General features: G+C 37.4%; 1 protein-coding gene across 1 annotated transcript; it reads right to left on the bottom strand.

The window, feature by feature from the left end:
* Window positions 1-1,461: 1,461 nt before the first annotated feature.
* Window positions 1,462-9,696, bottom strand: LOC133777836 (ABC transporter B family member 2-like). The gene is made up of 12 exons (XM_062217585.1): window positions 9,163-9,696; window positions 8,932-8,986; window positions 8,662-8,837; window positions 7,376-7,576; window positions 5,980-6,239; window positions 4,989-5,529; window positions 4,230-4,609; window positions 3,682-4,097; window positions 3,243-3,484; window positions 2,909-3,156; window positions 2,379-2,791; window positions 1,462-2,229 (listed from the first exon to the last, which is right to left on the bottom strand). Exons 1-12 carry the CDS (start codon window positions 9,442-9,444, stop codon window positions 1,688-1,690), a joined length of 3,756 nt encoding a protein of 1,251 aa, XP_062073569.1. The 5' UTR covers window positions 9,445-9,696; the 3' UTR covers window positions 1,462-1,687.
* Window positions 9,697-19,954: the final 10,258 nt, after the last annotated feature.

The following is a 19,954-nucleotide window of genomic DNA, read 5'->3' as shown; positions in this document are numbered from 1 at the left end:
TCCAATTATGCCCTCCCAGCACACTAATCAAGGCTTTTAAGCCTTATTAGCAATTTTGGGTCGTTACACCCAGTCATCTACATTAGAACCGTCAAAGCGAGGCACCTTAGCTCTGAGATTCTTCAAGAGTGAATTAATCTCACCGCAATCATCCTTCCCGTTGACACGACGAGTAGGTGGTCGTGTTTCCGCTATCCCCGAACTCCCCTCCATTTCTGGCGACGGAGGAATCGGAACCGGAATCGACCCGATGGGTAATTGCGCCAATGACTCCTTCGTCTCAGCCTTGTGTTGTTCCAGCATCTCTGCGAATTTACCCAAGTTAGCTGCCGAAAAAACATCGAAGCTCTTCTTCATATCCTCGAACAGAGCAGCGATTTCTTCGTTCTTCATTGTGAGGAAGAACAATGAAAGCACCAATTGATAACCCAAAACAGGGTGAGAGTATTTTTCGAGTCAATACCAAACTCCAAATGCCTTTCAGCTTCTCATTCAACGTGCCCAAAACAGGAATTACAAAATAGTTTATATGTGTCCAAACAACAGAGCAAAACAACTCAACAGAATTAACAAAATCAGTTACTCTCCCTAGCGCCTCTCCACCATCACGAAGTCTGTTAGCCATCGGGGTCTCACGCGCATTCTTCGTCCACGCGCTCCTTCTTCTTCACTCTCTTCTTTCTGTTCTGGTTCTTTCCTTTCTTTGCTGCGTTTTCTACCCACTGAACGGTTTGGGTCACTGCCTTGGGCTGAAGACTCTATCCAGCCTTTGATTCCCTCCTGTATTGTTTCATTGTCTAATTGTATTGGGCTCTTGGAGTGGGCTGGGCTATCACAAATCTTACAAGAACTTGTACATTGTGGCTTCCGAGTGAGTTGATCTAGTAGCACATAAGCTAATAATCCATGCTTTCAAGACTATTGCTAAGGAACTAATGGTGTTCAATACTATATCACATAACATGTTATTATTAGTGAAATTTAGTATCGAATTCTATATAATTTAATTTAAAATATATTATGTGAGATTAATACTAAACTGCACCAATGAAGACACGGCAGTGCTGAACATTCATATGAGTGCCCTACAACAATGCCCTGCTCTCAAAGGCTACATCCTGTTCTGCTTTATTAAGATTTACAGCTTGTATCATGAGTGTTTTCTCTAACTGAGACATTATTATTGATATACTAATGTTTAATTAATTTGGAAACTTGATATAGTCCGTAGACAATTTAATTGACATTAAAAAATTTGAGTTCATGAGTGGCAAAGATGAGTTTAATGTCTTGTAATGTTAATATTGTCTACTAGTTGTGCCATTCCAAAAGTCAGGTAAAGCCTAACCACAGGGACTAAAATGAAATTATACCACATTTGTCAACATTCTAAAACTCATGTTCTCCATTTTGTATGCTGCCGAAAGGAGTTCATATATTACATTATAGGAGCCAACTAAATAGAAAATTCAATATCATATTTTTACAGTGTTCTCTGATCAGAGACTCAGAGTACATTATTATTCATAAAGAAACAATTTCCCCAATTAATAAGTCAATATTTTTGGTAAAGAAAAAATATAAGAGAAGCTTATATTACAAGGATAAGTATTAAACAAAGCTTCTTATCCATATATATATATATATATAATTGAAATAATATGCTCTTTATCTTTTATTTTTTTTACTATTGCTGCTGTTGCTGAATGTTTATCAACTTATAATAAGGTCCATTTGTGTTATCTATAAGAGTTGAATGAGTCCCTTGCTCTATGATCTTTCCATCCTGTATGACAGAAATCTGGTCTGCATTTTTTATTGTTGACAATCTGTGAGCAACCATGACTGTTGTCCTGTTCTTCATTAGTCTATCTAGAGCTTGTTGAACCACGCGCTCAGATTCAACATCAAGAGCGCTGGTAGCTTCATCTAGTAGAAGGATTTCAGGGTTCTTTAGGACAGCTCTTGCAATGGCCACTCTTTGCCTTTGGCCACCAGACAGTTGAACACCTCGCTCGCCAACTTTTGTTGAGTAGCCTTCAGGGAGGGCACTGATGAAACTATGAGCATTGGCAAGCTTGGCTGCTTCAATCACTTCTGATTCAGAAGCTCCTTCTTTTCCATACAGGATGTTTTCATAGATTGAGGTAGCAAAAAGTGCCGGCTCTTGCTGCACCAGACCAATGTGTTTTCTAAGTGATTTGAGCTTTAGTCTCTTGACGTCTTTCCCTGAGACAAGATAATGCATATTTTTTGTTAAACATATTAAATATGAACTGTAAAGCAATGAAAATGGAGCATGTATAGTTAATTGTTATAGAGAGACCTCAAAGTGTTTATTCATGTGAAAGAATTTTCCCATATGTTAAAAAATTTACCATCGATCAGAACCTTCCCGGATGTAGGATCATAGAACCTGAGAATGATAGAAATTACTGAGCTTTTGCCTGATCCACTTTGCCCCACTAAGGCCATACTCTTGCCTGAACGAACTTTTAGATTAAAGTCCTTGAAAATCTCTACATCTGGCCTTGAAGGGTAGCTAAAATGGATGTCCCTTAGCTCAATTGTACCATCAACTGATGCTAATTCTTCTCCTGTGTCCCCGCTTACTTCTGTCTTTCGGTCCAAGACCTCAAACACCGATGCAACCATTTGATTCCCCTTTAAAAGATCAGGAGCTAATGCCAAAGTCTCTCCCATGGCTAAAGCTGTCACTATCAAAACCATGAATGATTTCATGACAGATTTGAAGCTACTTAGCTCCTTTCCCATCAAAACAGAACCATACCTGAACAATGATATTCACGACAAGAATAATAAGTAATCCCTATTTGACCTCTTATAACATTTTACATAGTGAATTTGTCATTATCTAATTTAACTTGTAGAGAAAAAAGGGACTTACCATAGGGCAAGGCCATAGGATGAAAAGATGAAAAACTGGGAAATACCATAAAAGATTCCAGCAATCTGGCCACGAGTGAATGAACGCTTGGATGGCTCAACCAGCTCTCGAGCATAAAGATCAAGGACCTTTTGCTCAGCACAAAATGCAGCAACAGTTCGGATGTTACTCACAGCCTCACCTGCCAGCATGTTGGCTTTTAGATATGCTTTGCTCAAGTTGCCACCATAGCCTTGCATGAAGAGTTTCTGTGAAATAAAAGTGGCAAAACATATCACTTTGTGATTTGAAATTATTTCCTATTGATAAGCAGAAGATAGGGATGAGACTAAACCTCGCTGATGTGACCACTAATGACCAAAGGATATGTAGCTAAGACAACAAGTGTGATCCTCCAGTTCAAGAGGAAAGCTATGATAAATGAGGCCACAACCAAACCTACATTCTGTAATAGAATTGTGGAGCGGTCAACAACAATTGTCCTTAACAAAGTGGCATCGCTTTCAAGACGTGATGAAAGCATTGAACTAGTGTTGTTTGTGTCATCAAACCATGCAATCTCATTCCTCAACATGGCTGAAAAAGCACCCAAAAAAAGGTTCATTTAAGAGAAATGAAATGATCAAACTACCAGCATATGCTGGTTCATTTTGATATTATGCCAATTGAACAACATACTAAATTACTAGAATACATATTACTGACAAATCATTTTCTAAATATTGGGATTTTCTTTGTATAACTTATTGTATTTATAAAAGCTGTAGACATACCTGAAAACATTCTTTCCCTCACACGGAGAGTAAGACGCTCTCCCATTGTACCAAAACAAAGATGCTCTATGCCATGAACAATGACAGTTATAACTGCCCCACCACAGAAGAGTATGGATATCTTTTTTACCTCATGTTTTGTTGTTTCCCAGTCCATGTAATATGACACAAGAGCGTGTGAAATACCAAGAGCGAATAAAGGCATCTGAGCTCCAGCAATAAAAGCACAGACAGTACCACACACCCCATAAAGCCAGTCTGGTCCAATCATGGAATACAGCCTTTTTGCTGAAACATTTGCTGTCTTTACATTCTCAGTTCCATCAGCACCAATACGACTGATCGATTCTTTATCAGATCGAAAACTAGCACCGAAACTAGTTGTTGTGCGTGATAATTCCCGTGAGAACTTAATGCTGCATCATAAATGTGACATGTTAAATGAACATCAATCGATTATGATCATTTTCCTTTATTCTACTTAACAAGGCAAGTGTCAATGGGCAAATGAACTTTCCAAAATGCAAAAAATTGGAACGAAGAATCACCTTGGTGGGCGTCCCAAGTTAGAACCAATGGAGGAATTGCGCTGCAAAGGTGCTGCTTCTTGGAGTTGAACAAGTGATGAATAGACACTGTTTGGATTTGAAATGAGTTCCTCATGGCACCCTGTTTCCACTATCTTTCCCTCTTGAACAACAGCTATTATGTCTGCATTTCTAATGGTGGAAAGACGATGAGCAACTACGACAGTTGTTCGTCCCACCATGACACGGTCAAGTGCCTCCTGCACGCTCTTCTCTGACTCTGCATCAAGAGCACTTGTAGCTTCATCGAGCAAAAGAATAGATGGATTCTTCACTATAGCTCGTGATATGGCAATCCTTTGCTTTTGTCCACCAGAAAGCTGTATACCTCTCTCACCAACCTGTAGAAGAACAATTCTAACTTTCAAATACGCACTTGTTATAAAAAAATTATCATTGGCATTCTGTACCTAAACCACTGTACTGCCTTAATGATATATCTATGATCTGTCCCAAAGATGAATGAGGCAAATTGGCTTTATCTAGACATTTTCCTTTTCTAAGTTCACATTTAAAGACTATGCTTATTCAGTTCCCTCTAAATTATATCATTCTATGTAAGCTTTTCAATCTACAATTCCAATCTTCTGTCACCCTTTAAACAATTATGCATAGGTGAAGGTGAAAGCGAAAAACTAGCACACAAAAAAATAATTACATTTAGCTGTTATAAATCTTACAAAAAGTTGACATTTTTCTTGTAAGGATGACACACAATACCTGAGTTTCAAATCTTTCAGGGAGGTTATTTATGAAAGATATAGCCTCTGAAAGTTTAGCAGCACGAGTAATCTCATTAAGGGAAGCCTCTTCTTTCCCATAAAGAATATTCTCCCTAATGCTTGTTGCAAAGAGAGCAGGCTCTTGATTAACTAGTCCAATTTGCTGCCTCATCCACTTGAGGTCAAGCTCTTTGATATTGTTCCCATCCAATAGTATCTCTCCTGAAAGAGGTTCATAGAATCGTTCGATCAAGGAAATGACTGTGCTTTTGCCAGATCCACTTCCCCCAACAAGAGCAACAATCTTCCCAGAAGGAATGTCTAGACAGAACTTGTTGAAGATGGTTACATCAGGCCTGGACGGATAACTAAAGGATACATTGTTGAATTGGATGTGTCCCTCAAGTTTGCCTAGCTTTCGGCCAGACATGGCACTGGACTTGCTTGCTGTGTTCCTCTCTATCATGGCGAATATGGGATATGCTGCTGCCTTAGCTCGAACAAATGCAGAAATGTCTAGAGCTGCCTGTCCTAATGACCTGATTAATAGCAAAGCATGTTCTAACATTTTATTTTCTTTGGAGGTAAACCTTAATGCCATGAGGTGACATTTATGTATGTGGAGATGCATAAATGTTTCATGAAATGAAAAAGTACATAATTAATTACATAATGTAAATTTCTCAGTCTACCACCATAAATTTATGTCTTTTCTAATTAACATCTCCAAACAAGATGATCGCTGTTACTAATGAAACCAAAATTTTAGTTACTTTTTTTAAAATGTCACTTGATATGAGTTCTTTTACAAGTACTGAACCAGTGTCAAATTTAATCAAATACTTCCTAAAATAAGTACATAATTACTCAATGGTTGAGTGTTATTAAAGAGTTAGAACCAATGAGACAATGCATCTCCAATGGAATTCAACAAATAAAAAAGATATGTTTTGAAGTTATCTAGAAGAAAGGAAAGGTTGGCTACTTACAGGCCAGCAATAACGACATTAAGCATGGTTGTGAAAGACTCTCCCCCATTGGCGATTCTCTTGTGGACAACAATGCTAACGTACCACACAAGTAAGGACCAAGAAAGAAAAAGGGTACAATGCATGAAGCCCAAGCCCAAACCCTTGGCAAGGCCTGCTTTTCTTCCGTACTTGTATGTGTGTGCCAGTGCTGAAGTGTATATTTTCACTGCCTTTTCTTCTCCTGCAAATGCTTGGACCGTTCTCACATTTCCTATTACCTGAGGAAGTTTTAATGCCATAATTGTACCACCATGCCACAAAATAGATAATTACGCATATATTTATATAGAGTAATGATTGCTACACAAATTGCACGCCTACTATTTAATAATGTATAATTAATCTCAACCGTACTATTAAGAGTAATACAGTAAACATTATCATGGATAAAAAATATGTATAACTTTTATATATATCTAGCATTACTTTGTTTTTATATCACCCATTTTTTATGAGACTGATTTTACCTTCTTGCTCTTTTTTTGCTTTGTAAATACCATATTGTTTTAATCAACTATATATTACCCAATTAAATCGTAGACAAAATGTATATTACCAGATTAATATTAATATAATTTATTAAGAGTGGGGCTATATCACTTGTCATGAATGGTTAATAATATTAATACACTATTGTGTGCACAAATAGTACATAAAAAAAAAAGTGAAGTTATATTTTAGAGTGAACCATGTGGCCGGCTTAATAATATTAATACATCAATTGTGTGAGCACAAATAATAATAATATATAAAAAAATGAAGTTATATATTAAAAGTGAGAGCACGTCACTTATCATAAGTAATCAACTCAAATATTACATAGAGTAACGTGTTACTGTATTTTAAAATTATGAGTCTCAGTTTTAATAAATATGATTGAGTAACATAAACTATCACATCAATATATATAATATTTGAGTATATATTTTAAATGCACACATCATTACTCTAAAAAAATAATCATTACTCTCAAAAAAAAAAAAAAAAGTAGTATAATGTCAATTTTGAGGAAATTTACATCCAAGTCACCATTTAAATGTTTTACCACCTTAACTATCCTATTTAGTGTTATAGCACGGTAATCAAACAGCACCGCAATAACGCTTAATGAATTTATCGGCCCCAACTAACCGACACGATAATTTTTGTTTTTTACTTTTCTGGTAGACAAATAAACCAACATACAATATTATTATAAAATGTACATGTTACTCAGAAATGACAACTTCAAATATAGTACAACACTACAAATATATAGACATGTAGATATAAAATTGGCACTACTATTATTTATGATGACATTAAATTGGGTAATGAAGAGAGTAGATATAGAATAGTAAAGAATAAGACAGACCTCTTCAGCGATCTCACCAGCCTTGACATAAGATTTTCGAACCCTAGCAATAAGACCGGTGGCAATATAAGCATAAACACCGCCAGCAAGTGCAATTAATGGGACAATGGACAGAGTCACCAAACTTATCTGCCAAACTCTCGCAAACCCAACTATGAATCCCACCACAAATCGGCTAATGTAATGCAAGAAATTACCCACCTGCGTTCACATACATTAATTATTTACTTTATATCTATATTTGCTACCTAATTAATAAATTGATTGAGATATTTATATATAATTGATTAAGTTTCCATATCCACCTTCTGAATGTGATGGAGACAACTAGAATTATAAATAATATTGGTTTCTTCTTTCTTTTTCATTTTTTTTATATTGGTAGTGAAAGAACCAAATTTATTATATTTGTAATACTTAAGTACCCATGTTATTTTTTTAGTGGCCAAAGTATTTTCCATATATGTTTTGATGCAGTTTACTATAATCGTCAATTCTTACCGTTAAGTTCGATTGTGACACGTATGTGAAAATATCCAATTAAATGTATATTTGCGGTGAAAGTAACTAATTTAAAAGATATTTGTAGCGAAAGTATCTAATTTAATAGTATATATTTGCGGTAAAAGTATTTAAGTTATAAGTAAATTTCACGTCATGATAACAAATTTAACGGTGAAACAAACAGATGCATTAAACTGCACCGTAATATAAAAAGAAAGTACTTTCGTCATTTAAAAAAAAAAATTAACTTATTAAATGTGTTATAATTTAAGTAGTTCGCAAATATAGTTGTATTATATAGTAATTGAGTAGCTAGCTAGGTTAGTTTAGCTGGCAAAACCCTACATAATAATAAATGAAGCCAACTCCATGAATCTGACATACAGCCCCAACTGTCCACCCGGCTCATAAATGTTACTAAACAACCTTTGCATTTATTCCAAAAACAGCTTTACACCACCGAGCCCTTTACTTAAAACATATAGTAGTTATTTTCTTGTTGAAACATACATTCATTCAACTACCCTACGCATATTTACTCTCTTTTTTACCTCCATCATCTATTTCAACCAAAATAATATTATTATTATTATTGTGAACCTTCCAATTATAATTAATTTTAATATGTAAATCATGTGATTATATTTACTCATGATCTTAAGATAGAAATTCCAAGGCAAATTCATTAATATTTTATATTTTATTATATGAATCAATTAAAAATATATATATCAAATGAAAAAATATATATATTAGGGTGCAGTTATAAACTAATTACGTACCTTCTCAGAAAGTGCATCTTGAACTACAATAATATCACTTGTAATGGCAGAAATAACCTCTCCAGTAGAAGCTTCAGTGTCAAAAAGACTGATATCTTGGCTTAACATTGCCCTCAAATATGCCATCCTCATTTTTGCTGCTTGTCTTTCCCCAGTATGCATCCAACAAGCCACCTCTGTAATTTTATTTATTCAAAATTACTTATATTTTTTTGAATAACAAAACAATTCAATAATGGATAATCACAAGAAATAACTCATATATTATACCTGTCCATGATGAAAACAATATAGCTATACTTAGATATACAAAATCCAACGAGTACTGCACAAAAAGATATCCCAATAAAAAAAAAACAAATATATTCAGCTTATTGAAAGAAAATTCAAATATTTTCTATCAACTTTTCCAAATACATATATATATATATATAAACGTATACTACCCATAAACGCATTTATATATATATATATAATAGATTGATTAATTATTGCACATACCTTAGCAACTTTATGAGAAGCTTCTTTGGGGAAGAGATAAGCCATTCCTATAACGTTTATCAATTTCCCAAAGAAGATAAAGAAAATGGGGACCGAAGCGCCATGAATAATGGCTCCAACTGTGCCAATGCTCATCAAAACGTAATCGTAAAAGTCCGCGAAACAAAAGAGTTTCAGTAACGAAACTTTGTTGTTTTGGTTTTGATTTTTATTAGTATCTTCTTGATCTTGATCATCATCATCACCGCCGTGTTCTTTCTTCGTCTTCCCGGCGCCGTCCATCGTGCTGTTACCGGAAAATGATTCCGGCGGAGCTCTTTAGTAGTAGTGATAGAGGGAGGCCTGGGAGAGGTACTTCTTTGTAACTAGTAGAGATATATAATGGATGTGATGATGAAACTCAACATGGGATTTTAAGAACTAGTAGTGTGTATATATGGATTATTACAATATAAAAATAATATTAGTTAGAAAAATAAATAAGCCAAATGGAAGGTTGTGTGGTTATTGAAAAGTTTGTAGGGATTAATAAGTGTGGTGCGAGAGCTAGCTAGGGATAGGGATGGGTTGGAGTTGGATGGATGAGTCGATATTAAAAACCAAATAAATAAAGGAATCAATGAATTAAATAATAATAATAAAAAGAGAGAATTAATTAATATACAGAAATTAAGAAAAAAGAAAATGGTAGGGGATAGATGTGGCGGCATTAAGTGCTGGTGGTTAAATTTGGGATGTGGGCTGACTATGTTTATCAAACTTCTTTTGTTTTATCTTTTTTTTTTTTAAAGGGAAAACTTCTTTTGTTTTTGAGTAATAACAGTTGTACCTTTCAGCTGGGGCAACTTTTCTCACCTGTACATGACACTCACACAAATTTAGATAAACAATGTTTATAGAGACAGAGTTATTTTCGAGTCTACCTGTTTTTGAGGTTTTAAACTACTATATAGTACTAGCTTTCTCTCTCTTAATTTCTCTCCTTGTTTGTTCGTCTTTATGTAGTTGAATATATTTTTCCCTATATTTTTTTTCATTGGAAGTGATATTATGCAAGAACAATGGTACCTGTAGGATCTTGATATTATATTAGCTTGGAAGAGTAGTGACGGAGACAAATAAAATTGAGAAATTTAGATTGAGCATGGTTTATTACATTTTATTTACAATTTTAAACCAACCAAATTTTATTTACAAACTAAAACCACCGAATTACAAGTATCAATTTAAAAAAAAAATGCACACCCAACTCTCAATCTCTTCACGTTGAACTGTCACACCATGAGCGCCAACTCTTACCGGAAGAAAGAGGACCCTATTGACGACTTCATGCCAAATCTTGTGCAAATCACACCATAACAAAATAGGGGTTTTATGACTTTATTTGTGAGACATTGAAAGTCTAAAATGTCTCCCAATTGGGGAGACATTGTTGGTGGAGTCATTGTAAGTATATGTTTCACGTCTCCCAATTAGAGACATTCACTCCACCAAATACCCCTTTCCATAACTCATGAATATAATAGTAATAGAAAAGTATTATGGTAGAGTATTATATTAGGCAAAAAGGGTGGTAATATATTGCACATCCCACCACTTAGAAAAAAAATTTCATTTCTCAGACTTGAGAATCCCGAGCCACCCATTTCTCTTGAACATTTCTAAGACCCGAGACACCCATTTCCCTTCTCTTCAACATTTCTGAGCTTTCCTTTTTCTGAGCTTTCCTTCAACATTTCTGAGACCCATTTCCCTTCAACATTTCTGAGACCCATTTTCTTTCCTCAACCTTTATGAGACCCATTTTCTTTCCTTCAACCTTTATGAGACCCATTTCCTTCAACATATCGACACAAAGAAGAGACCCATTTCTTCGGCTTGGTCGTACGGTATCCAACCCCTCACTCTCTCTCTCTTGTCTTTCTCTAACCTTCGATTTCCAATCGTTAGGCTTCTCAAATTTGTTCTTCTCTTCAGTCTTGGCAAGCCAGGTAAGTATTTAGTTGTAGATGTTAGATTTATCAGCTTGAATCTCATAGAATCTATAAAATCTGTGGTTTTCAAAATTAATTTTTGATTTTGCATATGTGTTTTCGATTTTGCATATTGTTGGGACATTGTTTTGGTACGGTCTCATAGAATCTATAAAATCAAATTTTGCATATTTCAAAATTGAAATCTTTGGTTGAGTTTTATGTGTTTTGTCTTTCTGGGATATGATTAGAGTGGAGTTTTATCTGGTTAAATTCTTGGCAAAATGCCTCCTTTGTTTTATGTTCATTTTGTTGCAATTTCACTTCAAGGCTTGGTTTGAGGAGTGTAGAGTCCAAGAACTTTACTTAGCTAGTTAGATAGTAGTATTATAGTATTTATAGTATTATCTTTGTAACTGTGGATTTTTGGTTCAGACCGGGAATTATTTGGACACTCATAGTAGTACTTATAGATTTTCTAAGTTTAACCTATAGTTTAAGAATATTAATTTTAACCTAAGGTTTGATTAATATGACTGATATTAAGGATAATATTTATTATACTATAAGGTTTAGATAAGAACCAATAGGATTTTAAGCACATGTTATGGATGGGTGATTAAGGATTAAGTATTTTGAGGAATAAATTTAATAAGGGGTAAAGTTTGAATGCTATAAGGTCAGTCAGCAGCTTTGAATACGTTGAGGGCATAGTCAAGGCTGTTTACTCCATTCAAACTTAGTTAAAAATGTGTAATTTCGTGTTTAAATAATCAGCGTGTGCCGATATATCGCAGCACGTAGATACGGAAAACACGAGACGATGCACGACAGCCTCGGGCATACTGGCTCAGGCGATATATCGCCTCCTTCAGTATATTTCAAAAGTTTTTGAATTCTTTTTCCTTTCAGCCATTCAACCTCTTGATAAGTCCAGCACCTTTTTGAACGAGTCTTCAGCCTCTGCTGAACGATTATTCAAATTATTTTCACCTAAAAAGCTATTATTTTTATTCAAGTAAAATTTAGATCATTTCATTCCTAAACTCTATAAATAGGACCTAGTACCCAGCCATCATTCATCTTTTGCTCTAAGTTCAGAGGCTGCAAGTGCTAAGTGAGTGTGAGAGTGTAAACACCTGGGTTGGGGAAATCATAAGCTTGATCATCATAAGCTTATCAAACACTTTGGGAAGTAAGGTTCTATAGTATTTCGGTTCGAGGTTTAGATTGGTCTACAAGTCTTCAAGGTATTTCCACACTCTAGTTCATTGGTTTTATGTTATTTTCTTTCTCATAGTCTTCTACTCAGTCTTCTAACCTTATTCTTATTTTGGTTAGGAAATCTAAGAACTTGCACATAAGTTTTTGGTAAGTATGTTTCTCAAAGGTTTAATCATTCCATTCCTTCCATTCTTTTCATTACTTTTTCTTCAATCTACTCACCCTGTTATATATGGTTTTAGGAGTGTTCCAAAAGTCCCAACGCTGTCCTCTTATCCCGGTAACTTTGGTAAGGAAAATAGGATAGAATCTATATGTTTTATGCTTATGTTATCTTATGTTTTATGTTATGAAATATGATATAAAATATGTTATGAATATGTATGTTTGTAGGCTTGGGCATATGACCCATATGACTAACAAGACCCCAAATAGATTATGGGCATATGACCTGCTTAGCTAGTAGGACCCCACTAATCTCATGGGCATATGACTTGTTTAGTCTATGGGACCCCAAGTAATAATGGCCATTATAGTATGTGTATGATAAAGTGTTATGTTATGTCTTTATGTTTCTTATGAAATCTATGTATATGAAGTATGTGTTAGATTTTCCTTGCTGGGCATTAGGCTCATTCCTTTTTGTTTAAATGTGCAGGAAAATAGCTATTAGTGGCGGTAAGGTTTGTGGATGCTTGGAGATTGTGTATCGATGGTGAATGGATTCAAGGAGTCGAGGGTTCGATTTCGAGGATGTAGTCTTTTATTTATGGGTTTATGTGTAATTTTTCCGCACTTTCTATGTAACTCCTTTATTTTAAATAATGTTTTGTTTTTAAGACAATGGGATCCCATATCCTTCTTGATATTTTTGTAAGTAACTCTTATTTTTACAAGTTTCCTAATAAAATTATGGTATTTTCGCAATGTAAGCTTTATTAAGGATTTGTATGTATAGTTTCATTAATGGTCCAAAAGTCTAGAGTAGTTGGGTCATTACAGTTGGTATCAGAGCCACGGTTCCTTCGCATGAAGTTCTCCTCGATACACACGCTCAAAGCTCCGAATCTGACCGCCAAGTAAGTATTTAAGTTACAAGTTATTTTGCTTATTTATATAGCTAACAACTTTAGTGTTTATGTTTTCAGTTAAGTATGAATGGAGCTTTAACCTATTAAGATATCCGAGCCATTAAGGCTTTAAAAAGAATAAGGGAGCCAAGAAACACCGTAGGAGCACTAGAAAGGATCACTCGAAGATTGCTCTTGTTCCACCAAGAGATAGGTCACCTTCAAGAGTCTAAGCAAATAATGTTAAGATCAACGGAACAATATGTACTAATAATTAGGCTATTTAAAGATTTCCATCCTGTAATAGCAGCCTTAGAAGAAATATGGGAAAACATGAATGATGAGGATGAATTACCATTAGCGATGAGATATTACTTCCTCTTAGTTAGGTTCACTGCAAAATTCGAGTTTCAGTTCACAAATGAGCAAAAACATAGGATTCTCACAAACCTTCCTAGAGGACACTTTGATGCTCATGATAATGATGATTATGAGGAGATAGATGATGATATGCTAGATGAAGGATCGGATGTAGAAGATCCCGATTTTTAGATTAATAGTTTTTATTGTTTGTTTTATTTACTTTTTTTTATTTTATGATTGTAATAAGTGAAAATCTTTTTCCAAATGAATAACATGCTATTTTATTACCATGTATAAGTTTGATTTTATTTTCGCAATCATAATAAGTAATAAATAAAATGAATAATGACTAAGTTCGGTGAGGGTGGATACAAATCAATGAACCAAGTTTACTTATTGAGAGTTAGGGGGCCATAGTAGTGGGAACGATTTTACTGATCCAAGCCCTCCCTCAATATGGTTAACTTTGGAACAAAGATAAGTTTCGAGCCTGAGAATTAAGTCATATAGGATGATTAGAAACAGACTTAGAAAATAAAGATGACTTGTTTTTCTAAGTATAGAAACCCACTCTAAATAATAAATAAAGACTTATATAACTTTTCATAAGAAGTCATAATAAATAGGCCCGAGATATGTTTGTTTTAGAATAAGTTTTTGCCTTAGAGCCTATTAGGTAAAGTTCTAACATGTTTCTTTCAACTGTTAGAACTCTGCTACGATGTCACTCCGATGATCTGCACGCACCAACGGAAACGCCTCCAACGATGTTCCAGCGACCAATGAAGTCCCTCCAGTTCGCCGATGGGGAGTGCGTGCTACTACCCGCTACAACGCACCGGCACCACCAGCTGACAACAATGCGGAGATCGCCAGACTGCGACAGCAAGTCGAGGAACTAATGCAGCAACAATGCCAACAGGCTCAATCTCAGCCTCAGCCTCCGCCACAGCCACAGCTGCAGCCCCAGTACCCCAACAAGTTGGTCCATATGGGGGATGGCCAATGACGAATTACGCGCCGTATCCAGCACAGCACATGGAGCCAGTGTATGAGAGGTTCCGCAAGTAGCACGCTCCAAACTTCGAAGGGACTACAGACCCCTTTGAGGCAGAAGAGTGGCTGAGGAATGTGGAGCCGATTCTGACGCACATGAACCTTAGTAATGCGGACCGCATATCCTGCATCTCGTCTTTGCTCAAGAAGGATGCCAAGATATGGTGGGATTTGGTCCAGCAATCCCATGATGCTGCCACCATGACATGGACCCGATTTGTGGAGATGTTCCATAAAAAGTACTACAACTCAGCTGTACTTGCTTCAAGAGTTGAGGAGTTTGCCAACTTGAAGCAAGGCAATTTATTAGTGGGGGAATATGCTCGTCAGTTTGACCGCTTAGCCAAGTTCGCCTCTGAGATGGTTCCAACCGATTTTCTGAGGGTGAACAAGTTTGTTAGAGGACTTCGACCGAAGATCGAGATGGGGGTTAACCTAGCAAACCCGGGGAACACTACATATGCAGACGTTCTAGAGACGGCAATCGAAGTAGAAAGGTTGCAGGCCAATGTAAGTAAAGAAGAAGCCAGTAAGCTAGAACTTAGACAGCAGAGCCAACCTCAGGCTAGTCGGAACAACAACAACCATAATGGCAACAATCAGTCCAGCAACAACGGTAACGGCCAGAAAAGACGGCATCCGGATAACAAGAAGTTCGACAGCGATAAGAAGGCACGTACGAATAATGGGGGAAATAGGTCAGGCTACGTGGAATACCCGCCATGTACTAAGTGTCAGAAGAAGCATCCTGGAGAATGCCGCACCAACACCAAGGAGTGTTTCAACTGTGGTCAAGAAGGGCATCGTAAAAGAGACTGTCCTCAGCAAAAGCCAGAAGGGAAGAAGGACGAAAAGATGGTTCCTGCTAGGGTTTTTGCTTTAACCCAAGGAGAGGCTGATGCTAGCAACAAGGTGGTCACAGGTCAGGTTTCTATCCTCAATAACTTATGTCATGTATTATTTGATTCAGGAGCCACTCACTCATATATCTCGTTAGGAATGATAGAAAAAATAGACAAACCTAGTGAAAGATTTAGAACTAGGTTTGTAACCGAGTTGCCTTCGGGCAAAGTAGTTCTATCATCATGAATAGTACGAGGCGTACCGATCAAGATTGAGGGCATAGAACTAGAAGGAGACCTGATAGAGCTAGTGATCAAGGACTTCGACGTAATACTAGGCATGGATTGGCTAGCACGGCATGGCGCAACGATCGACTGCAAACGCAAGAAGGTGATGTTCGAGACTCCTGACGGCCAGAGACGATGCTTCATGGGACAAGCTTCAGGAATACGCACCCCGTTAGTATCATCCCTCAAAGCTCAACAAATGATGGAGAAAGGATGTCAAGCGTTCTTAGCCAGCATCACGAATACGGAGAAGGAGACATCACTTAAGGTTGGAGATGTTCGAGTTATACAAGAATTTCCATAAGTATTTCCCGATGACTTGCCAGGATTGCCGCCAAATCAAGAAATAGACTTCACGATAGAATTAGTACCAGGCACCGAGCCTATCTCTAAAGCACCATACCAGATGGCACCTACGGAACTCAAGGAGTTAAAGATGCAACTACAAGAACTCCTAGACTTGGGTTTTATTAGGCCAAGCCATTCACCATGGGGAGCTCCGGTACTATTCATGAAGAAGAAGGATAGAAGTATGCGGATGTGCATAGACTATCGTGAGCTGAACAAAGTAACGATTAAGAACAAGTACCCTCTACCTCGGATCGACGATTTGTTTGATCAACTCCGAGACGCAACTGTGTTTTCTAAGATCGATTTACGGTCAGGGTATCATTAGCTCAAGGTAAAGGGAGAAGATATTCCTAAGACAGCCTTTAGGACTCATTATGGACATTACGAGTTCTTGGTTATGTCTTTTGGTCTTACTAACGCACCAGCCACGTTTATGGACTTAATGAATAGGGTCTTCAAGGATTACTTAGATAAATTCGTCGTTGTATTCATCGATGATATCTTAGTATACTCCAAGGATGAAGTAGAGCACGAGGAACATTTGAGAATGATTTTGACGCGATTGAAGGAGTATCAACTCTACGCAAAGTTCAAGAAATGCGAATTTTGGCTTTCACAAGTGGCGTTCCTCGGGCACATCATATCGAAAGACGGAGTTGCAGTAAATCCATCCAAGGTAGAGGCCGTGAAGGATTGGCCAAGACCAAAGAACGCATCTGAAGTAAGAAGCTTCCTAGGGTTAGCAGGTTATTATAGGAAGTTTGTAGAGGGCTTTTCAAAGATAGCCACTCCACTCACCAACCTGACCCGGAAGCAACAAAAGTTTAACTGGAATGATAAGTGTGAAGAAAGCTTCCAGTTGCTTAAGGATAAGCTTTGCTCAGCACCAGTACTTAGTGTACCAACACCCAACGATAAATTTGTAGTCTACTGCGTGCATCGAAGCAAGGATTGGGTTGCGTGTTGATGCAAAATGACAAGGTGATAACCTATGCCTCACGTCAGTTAAAGGAGTATGAGCAACGCTATCCAACTCATGATATGGAGTTGGCAGCAGTGGTCTTTGTGTTAAAAATTTGGCACCATTATCTTTACGGAGAACGGTGTGAGATTTATACGGACCACAAGAGTTTAAAATACTTCTTTATGCAGAAGGAGCTCAACATGAGGCAGCGCAGGTGGTTAGAGTTAGTCAAGGATTACGACTGCGAAATCCTATACCACCCAGGAAAGGCGAACGTGGTTGCCGATGCGCTTAGTAGGAAAAGCTATGGGAATTTAGCAGCCTTATCCGGAATAGAAAAGCCGCTACAGCAGGAGCTTATCAGTGCCGAAATAGAAGTGGTTGTAGGCAAGCTGGCTAACTTGTCTATCCAATCGAATCTGCTAGAGGACATACGGATTGGTCAGAGACATGATGAATCGCTAGCACCACATATGGAAGCAGTCAGAGAAGGCAAGAATACCGATTTCTCAATATCTAGCCAAGGCTTATTGAGATATAAGGATCGGGTATGCGTGCCAAATGATCAAAGTATTAAGAAGAAGATTCTGGAAGACGCGCACAGCACCCCGTACTCAGTTCATCCAGGGTCTACCAAGATGACTCATGACATCAAGGCAATCTATTGGTGGCCAGGGATGAAGAAGGACATAGCGGAGTATGTGTCTAAGTGTCTGGTATGCCAGCAAGTGAAAGCGGAGCATCAGCGCCCTGCAGGTTTATTGCAACCGCTTAGCGTACCAGAATGGAAGTGGGATGATATAGCCATGGACTTCGTGATGGGTTTGCCAAAGACGAATAAGCAGCATGATTCCGCTTGGATAGTGATAGATAGACTAACCAAGTCGGCTCATTTCCTGCCTGTTAGAACTTCATACACGGCAGACCAATATGTAGACATCTACATCCAAGAGATTGTACGGTTGCATGGAATCCCCAAGACGATAGTGTCAGATAGAGGATCAGTGTTTATGTCAAGATTTTGGGGAAGTTTACAGCAAGCTATGGGTACTAAGTTAAGTCTTAGTACAACTTTCCATCCTCAGACCGATGGGCAGTCTGAGCGTACGATTCAGATTTTAGAGGATATGCTACGCGCGTGTGTACTTGATTTCGGAGGATCATGGAACAAGTACTTGCCACTGATCGAGTTCTCGTACAACAACAGCTACCAGTCAACGATCGGGATGGCACCTTATGAGTTGCTTTATGGAAGAAGGTGCTGATCACCATTGCACTGGGACGAGGTAGGAGAAAGGCAGCTTCTAGGGCCCGAAGCTGTTAGAAAAGCTCAAGAAGCAGTAGCGCTTATTAGACAACGTATGCTTGCTGCTCAAAGCTGTCAGAAAAGCTATGCGGATACCAAGCGACGTGATGTGGAGTTCCAAGTTGGAGATCAATTCTTTCTGAAGATATCTCCTATGAAAGGTGTCAAGCGGTTCGGGAAGAAAGGCAAGCTTAGTCCCCGATTCATAGGTCCTTTTGAGATATTGGACAAAGTGGGACCAGTTGCGTATAGACTAGCCCTACCGCCAGCACTAGCCGATAGTCACAACGTCTTCCACATCTCGATGTTACGCAAATATGTGTCAGACCCATCTCACGTCCTCAAGTACGATACGATAGCGCTCCAGAAAGACTTAAGTTACGAGGAACGACCGGTTAGCATCCTAGATAGAGGGATGAAGCAGTTACGGTCCAAGAGCTTTCCTATAGTCAAAGTCCTATGGAGTAATAGTTCTGAACGAGAGGCAACGTGGGAATTGGAGGAGGACATGCAAGGCCGGTATCCAGAATTATTTGGTAAGTAAATTTCGAGGACGAAATTCTTTTTAGTAGGGGAGAATTGTAGAGTCCAAGAACTTTACTTAGCTAGTTAGATAGTAGTATTATAGTATTTATAGTATTATCTTTGTAACTGTGGATTTTTGGTTAGAACCGGGAATTATTTGGACACTCATAGTAGTACTTATAGATTTTCTAAGTTTAACCTATAGTTTAAGAATATTAATTTTAACCTAAGGTTTGATTAATATGACTGATATTAAGGATAATATTTATTATACTATAAGGTTTAGATAAGAACCAATAGGATTTTAAGCACATGTTATGAATGGGTGATTAAGGATTAAGTATTTTGAGGAATAAATTTAATAAGGGGTAAAGTTTGAATGCTATAAGGTCAGTCAGCAGCTTTGAATACGTTGAGGGCTTAGTCAAGGCTATTTACTCCATTCAAACTTAGTTAAAAATGTGTAATTTCGTGTTTAAATAATCAGCGTGTGCCGATATATCGCAGCTACAGGGGGCGATATATCGCAGCACGTAGATACGGAAAACACGAGACGATGCACGACAGCCTCGGGCATACTGGCCCAGGCGATATATTGCCTCCTTCAGTATATTTCAAAAGTTTTTGAATTCTTTTTCCTTTCAGCCATTCAACCTCTTGATAAGTCCAGCACCTTTTTGAACGAGTCTTCAGCCTCTGCTGAACGATTATTCAAATTATTTTCACCTAAAAAGCTATTATTTTTATTCAAGTAAAATTTAGATCCTTTCATTCCTAAACTCTATAAATAGGACCTAGTACCCAGCCATCATTCATCTTTTGCTCTAAGT

This window comes from Humulus lupulus, chromosome 5 (genome assembly GCF_963169125.1).
Source record: "Humulus lupulus chromosome 5, drHumLupu1.1, whole genome shotgun sequence".
Classification (NCBI taxonomy): Eukaryota; Viridiplantae; Streptophyta; class Magnoliopsida; order Rosales; family Cannabaceae; genus Humulus; species Humulus lupulus.
This window is presented reverse-complemented; position numbering and strand designations above follow the sequence as displayed.